The sequence below is a fragment of the Cervus canadensis genome, chromosome 25 (assembly GCF_019320065.1).
Source record: "Cervus canadensis isolate Bull #8, Minnesota chromosome 25, ASM1932006v1, whole genome shotgun sequence".
Lineage (NCBI taxonomy): Eukaryota > Metazoa > Chordata > Mammalia > Artiodactyla > Cervidae > Cervus > Cervus canadensis.
The window spans coordinates 9,588,913-9,596,114 of NC_057410.1; the positions used below are offsets into that span (position 1 = coordinate 9,588,913).

General features: G+C 42.7%; 1 protein-coding gene across 1 annotated transcript in view; it reads left to right on the forward strand.

Moving 5' to 3' along the window:
• The window catches only part of HMGA2 (high mobility group AT-hook 2), a 144,024-nt gene extending 137,143 nt beyond the window's left edge, over positions 1-6,881 (forward strand). Inside the window, exon 5 of the mRNA XM_043447148.1 lies at positions 3,859-6,881. Within this exon, the coding sequence (XP_043303083.1) occupies positions 3,859-3,906 (48 nt within the window). The 3' untranslated portion in view covers positions 3,907-6,881. The remainder of the gene's footprint in view (positions 1-3,858) is intronic.
• The last annotated feature ends 321 nt before the right edge of the window (positions 6,882-7,202 follow it).

Here is a 7,202-nt window from a genome sequence, read left to right on the forward strand (position 1 = left end):
TTTCACCCCCGTGTGGGGCAGCCTCAGTGGTTTTTGTAAGGTAACTGAGTGGATGGCTGGGGGCTGTTCAGTGTTTAGAGGCCTTAGTGGCTGGTGCTCATAAAAATGTCACTGTGCGCTTTCACTTTGAAAAGTCCTTTTATCCTACATTCCTGAAGCGCCATTCCAACAGTAAGCCTCCTTGACCAGACTGCGGCTGCCTGGCTTTCCCACCTCGCCAACCAGCCCCTAATGAGATGTGGAGAGTGCTTGGCGACAGTCTTTCAACCTCCGTATTGCCTCAGAGCTGCCGTTGGGGGGCTACCCAAGCTCAAAGATCCTTCGGCCATATGCAGCGAACATGAAGCAATTTAAATAAATACCTCAAGTTCCAATCTATTGTCTACAGCAAATGGCAGTGTCTTTTAAGTTACTTAGGAGGATTGACTCTCAGGGGTCCCTACCAGCTACTCTGCTATAAAAATAAGATTCCTGGGGCATGTCAGGACCAGATGTGTCTTCCTTTCATCACTGGTTCCTGTCTGTCCACTCTTTGCACCACAGAAGGGCCTTGTGTGAAGTCTGGTCAGCAGCTGAACATGGATTTTCTGACTCCATCCTTTTTTTTTTTTTTTTTTGCTATCCTGGGTGTCCATTGCTTAGCTCAGGCTTTCTCTAGTTGTGGCAAGCATGGGCTCCTCGAGTTGCAGTGTGAGGGCTTCTCATTGTGGTGGCTTCTCTTGTTGCACCACACAGGCTGTAAGACACACAGGCTTCAGTAGTTGTGGCACACAGGCTTAGGAATTGTCATGCTAGAGCTTGGGCCCAATAGTTGTGATTTAGTTGCTCCGAAGCAAGTGGAATCTCCCTGGGCCAGGAATTGAACCCATGTACCCTGTATTAGCAGGCGGATTCTTATCCACTGTGCCACCAGGGAAGTCTTCTGACTCCATCTTCATGTATCTGCGACCCAGATGGTTCCTGAGAAGGAAAACAAGAACTCTTCTCTCCCAGGCTTGCTTTGCAATCTGCTATTGAATTACCTGCCCCAATTCAGGCAATGAACTGTAGAACCAGAAAAAAAAAAAGAAGATTTTTCTTCTCTTAATTACACACATACTTTCTGCCACAGCAAAAGGCCAAGTTACTGAAAGGGTGAGAACTGGGGTTTGCAGAGGTGAAAGCTGCCGCCTCTCACATGCACCTCCAACATGATCCACTTGGCAGCCATGTCATCCTTTAGAGGTTGGCCAGTCAGGGCTATGCCAAGAAGAGAGAACTCTCCACAAACCAAACATTTGTGAGAACCTTCATCCTGAGCATGTGAGAGCTACATGACTTCCTGAAGTTTGACCGAGCGAGGCTCCCACCCTCTGGCATCCTGGTTAGAAACTCGGTACTAGCCGAGGCATTTCAGTGTCCATGGAAAAAAAACAACTCTCCATGTTGTGTTAAGAACCATTAAGTAAAGGAAACAATATAAGGATGAGGGACCATCATTTTCAGCTGAATTGTGTCTAAGGGATTTAAGTAAACCACTTCCATATCAGGAGCTACAAGAGCTCAAATCAAGCAGTTTCTGGGAATGTTTTGAAAAGCTGATCACATCCCATCTGCCGCAAGATCTTTGTAAGTTCATGGCCTGAAAATTCGATTTCCTTCTGGATTTGGAAGACCTTTTTCCAGATAGTCTAGAAAAATTGAGCAGTTAGGAATGGAATAATTACAGCTTGATCTGTGGCCCCAGGGGCCTTCTTGACAGCCTTCTATTAATTTGTTAACCAGAAGAAGAAGCAATCAAATCTGTCTGCCAGCTTGTACGCCGTAGTCTGTTTCAGGGTAGTCACCTAAGTCCATACCTCCTGTCCTAATGAGAAGTGAATCCTTTGGGGATGATTGAAGAGTATATCTGCCGAACAACTTAAGTGACTTTCTGGAATTTAAATATTAAGTGTAAAGACAAGGTCAAAGGGCAGCTGAACATTGGCTCATCTGTCTTGTGTCCGTCCGTGGCTCTGATCCCCTTCCATCCTCCTTTGTGGCCGGGACTCCATACATGGAGAATCTCAGGATCCTGGCCTGTAGCCTATCAAGAGGTATAAACCTGCTGCTTAAATATGTGAAGCCCAGTTTGGGCGTTGGGAGCAGAGGGGAGGTGGCTGCAAACGTTCCACGTTTCCTACATAACCCAAAGCAGACTAAACAAAACCGGTGTGAAATCTCATGACTTGATGCTGCAGTGGTTATATTTTTTAAGCTGTAATCCGTTCATTTGTATGTGTGTTTATTCCCAGGATTTACAGCTCCCTCAGTCTTGGGTGGGGGGAAGAGAATGTTTGAAACCTTTTGCAAAGGGTTTGCAATAAGCAGTGGCCTATTAAGGCTCAGGATACAGTGTGTGAGTGCGTGTGCATTCATGTGAGCCTGTGAGTGCCCGTTCGTGTGGGCTTTTTCTCCCCCTCCCTTTTGCTGCTTTTACGCAAAAGTGTCACACATGGTAGCATTTAGGAGTTCTTTCACAGCTGAAGTGTTTCAAACACTAATGAATGGAAGTTTGGTCATATAATGCAGACAAGCTTTAAGGCATGCGTTACTGAATGGTGTACTGTAGTGACCTGGGAAAGGAAGAGAGGTATAAATTGTGTCAGTTAGCCACCCAGACAAAATGAAGCCATGTGGAAAATCAAATCTATTAAAGTATGAAGACTGTTATAAGCTGTTTTAAGCTGGCCATTCTTAAAGTTTGCTGCAGGAATAAATGTTTACCTCTTCTCCCAGATCTTTTTCACATGCCGTCTTATGAGACAGTGTACAGCATTTGATAAAAATCATCCTGTCACTAAGGACGCTTTTATCAGAAATGTTTATTGTCTCCGCTTTACCACCCATGTCCTGAAAGGTACTGCACATTTGTTAAATAAGCAAAAGGAAAGAGAACTTTACAGCTCAAGCCGGCTTGCAGAAACTCCAACAAATTCCAGAGCCATAAGGAATCAAAAAAGGGAAAGAGAAGGGGGGATTAGATTTATGAAGAGAAGGCCCTGCGAAAACATATATATTAGATTTTCTCTGTTTGGTCAGCCCACCATTAAATGTTTGGTTGGTGTGGATTTGTATTGAGATTGAGCTATTAATGGCAAACTGTGGTCATTGTCTTACAAAGTGCTTTAATAAATACAAGGAGGAAATCCATTTGGAAAGGAAATGAGTCCTCAGCTCTTGCACTCTTTCTCAGGCTCTGCCTTCATGCTACCTCCCTCACTGTGGTGGCGGCATCTTGGTCACACACGAGTGCCAACACCCATCTGACTCTGCCCGAAGCCTGGCTGTCCTGGCCCTGCAGCTTAGGGTATATGAGTTCTTGCGCCTTGATTTTCTCACGTGTAAAATGGGAATAATACCAGCCAGTCCCCTAAAAGCATCACATAAGCACCCTAAGAGCATCAGCTATGATTACCAATATCTGCAGGACACGTTTCCTTTGTGTCTGAGGAATGGATCCCCTTCACTTGATTTGCTAGTTTTAAAACTGACGACTGGTGAGCCATCGGGAAAAAATTTATCCGTGTCTTTTTTCCCCTCTCGCTGGCGAGTAAGCTCACACGGGCCTGACATTCTCTGGATGGCAGACAATTGAATCTGCTGAGCAGCCGCCATGATGTCAAGCCTTAAGTCAACAGTGGCTAATGACGGCTCTGGGAAAAAACAACACCTTGATTCCTCAATTATGGTTTAAGAAGCCCTGGGAACGAGGGGCTTGCCAGTCATCCGCATCCTCTTTTGAAGCCAGCATAATGTGCTGCAGAAACAGGTCACCTCTGAGGCGTTTGTCAGAGCTGGCCACACAGTGTAACGGCTGTGACTTTTGTTGTGTTCCAGGAGGAGACTGAAGAGACATCCTCACAAGAGTCTGCGGAAGAGGATTAGGGGGCGCCAACATTCAATTTCTACCTCAGCAGCAGTTGAATCTTTGGAAGGGAGAAGACGCTGCAGTGACCACTTACTCTCTGCCGCCATGGTCTTTCCACTTTCATCTGGGGTCGGGGGTGCGGGGGGCGGGGCGGGCGCGGGGCGGGGGCGGGGCTGGGAGAAGTCACGTAACCTTAAAAAGGACTATATTAATCACCTTCTTTGTAATCCCTTCACAGTCCCAGGTTTAGTGAAAAACTGCTGTAAACACAGGGGACACAGTTTTAACAATGCAACTTTTAATTACTGTTTTCTTTTTCCTTAACCTACTAATAGTTTGTGGATCTGATAAGCAGGAGTGGGTGGATGAGAAAAAAAACCTCTGAATCGGGTTTAGTCAATCACTGCACTGCACCCAAACCAGAAATGTGTCACCCACGTGACACTGGGCATTCCTCCAGGCCAGGCGCAGTGGGAAACACTGGCCGCCTCAGACACCACCCAGCCCGCTCAGTAGTGAAGCTTCTGTGTAGAACACCAAAGATAGGACTAGCTACTATTTCTCTTTTTCATATAACCTTGTAGACACTTACTTGATGATTTTTTTTTAATTTTTACTTTTATTTCTAAATGAGACGAAATGCTGATGTATCCTTTCATCCAGCTTAACAAACCAGAAAAGGTGATGTTCACTTTTCAAAAAGGGAAGTACGCAAACTCTGATTGCCAACTCCTTTATTTATGGATGCCACCGCATATCTGCAGGAGTAATAAATTTACTCACAGCCCTTGTTTTTTTTATTTTCAGGAACCCTCATCCGGGTAGAATCTACTTCCTACAGAGCCAAATGCCATTTAGCAATAAATCACACTTGTCAGCCTCAAAGCATTTTTAAGGAACCTAGACAAGTAAAATTATCCTGTTTGTAATTTAATGAAAAGGTACAACAGAATAATGCATGAGGAATTTAACCTGGATTATGAGGGGGAGGAGCGAAATCCAAATTTCTTTTGCTATAGTTTATACTACAATTTAAAGGACAAAAAAAAAAGCAGGCTCTCTCTCTCCTCTCTCTCTTTCTCTCTCTTCATTGTTTATCAGTTTCCGTGAAAGACCTAAATACCACTTACCTCAAATGAAGCTTATGTGTTACGTCAAGTAATACGTTTTGACATAGGATGGTTGAATGAGGTGCTTGACCTCAGCTCACCACCTCTTCATTCAAACTGCACTTTTAGCCAGAGATGCAATACAAACCCACTGCTCAATACTACCTCTGAATGTTACAATTAATTTACAGTTTAGTACTTATTACATGCTGCTATACACAAGCAATGCAAGAAAAGAAAACGCAATGGGTAGGTGATACAAATCATCTACAGTTCTTTTTTATCCACTTATTTACAGTTAAAGAAGCAGTCTCCTTACTGTGTTTCAGCATGGCTATGTATTTTTCTATGGGATTTTTTTTTTTTATTAAAATTTTACAAATACTTGTTTCAGCTTCTCTGCTAGATTTTCTACATTAACTTGAATTTTTGTTTTTAACCAAGTCGCTCCTAGGTTCTTAAGGATAATTTTCCTCCATCACACTACACATCACACAAAATTTGACTGTAATGTTTAAATATTACCTTCCAAGTTTGTACCTCACATGAATTGTTTAAGGAAATGGACTAATTGACTTGCAAAGACCTACCTCCAGACTTCAAAAGGAATGAACTTGTTACTTGCAGCATTCATTTTTGTCAATGTTTGAAATATTTCAGACTGCAGCTAACCCTCATCAAAACTATTTTTGTAAAAGCCTTTTTTGATAGAAAGGAACACGTTTTTACGTACTTTTTGCAAATAAAATAAAGCCAACCTTCAAAGAAACTTGAAGCTTTGTAGGTGAGACGCAACAAGCTCAGCTTTTGCATGATGCAATCAAAAATATGTTTTGAAGATTAGTTGACTATGAGAAAATGCTTGACAGATATTTTCATGTATTTTACACAAATGTGATTTTTGTAATATGTCTCAACCAGATTTATTTTAAACGCTTCTTATGTAGAGTTTTTATTCCTTTCTCTCCTAGTGAGTGTGCTGACTTTTTAACATGGTATTATCAACTGGGCCAAGAGGTAGCTTCTCATGACGGCTTGTGTCAGTCTGGCTTTTAGCACTGATGCCAAATGAAACTCAAAACCATCTCTCTTCCAGCCGCTTCAGGGAGGTCGTTTCAAAGGCTACGTACCTCTCTGAGATGGGCTCACTGTTGTGAATCACCAAAGGAGCTATGGAGAGAATTAAAACCCAACAGTACTGTTAACTATGCATTTAATAAGCAAATAAACAGTGGCTCATAAAAATGGAAGTCCCACTCCTTATCTTGGGTTGGGTCTTTTGAAACCTCACTGGCCAGCAACTGAAGCAGTTGCTCATGTTGGCCAAACTCAGAACACCCAGCAATTTCCATCTCTGATGAAGTTACTCTCTTATTTCCTATATGTTGTACAATCAAAACACACTACTACCTCTTAAGCCCCAGTATACCTCATTTTTCATACTGAAAAAAAAAAGCTTGTGGCCAATGGAACAGTAAGAACATCATAAAATTTTTATATATATAGTTTATTTTTGTGGGAGATAAATTTTATAGGACTGTTCTTTGCTGTTGTTGGTCTCAGGCTAAGTAAGACTGGACATTTAACTTTTCTACCATTTCTGAAGTTAGGTATGTTTGCAGGAGAAAAGTATCACGACGTTGAACTGCAGTTGACTTTCTCCCTGTTTCTTTGAGTGTCTTCTAACTTTGTTCTTCATGTAGAGTTGCTGTCTATGATTGTACTTTGAATCGCTTGCTTGTTGAAAATATTTCTCTAGTGGATTATCACTGTCTGTTCTGCACAATAAACATAACAGCCTCTGTGATCCCCCTGTGTTTTGATTCCTCCTCTTTGTCATGACTCCATTAAATGAGTAATAAAGTTTGGTCAAAACAGGTGAAGGAGAGAGACATTCACAAGTCATTTTGTTGCACTTCCCACACACTGTGCACCCACACTTCTGCACACACCAATGTAAAGTTTTCAGGCACAGTCAGCTCTCCGAGAGTTCCAAATCCACAGACTCAACCAACCACGAATTCCCTAGAGCCGACTGCATAAAGTCATTTCATATAAGGAACTTGAGCATTCTTGGATTTTGGTATTGGGGCTTTCTTGGTAACTCAGCTAGTAAAGAATCCTGCAATGCAAGAGACCCACTTTCGATTCCCGGGTCGGGAAGACCCCTTGGAGAAGGGATAGGCTCCCCACTCCAGTGTTCA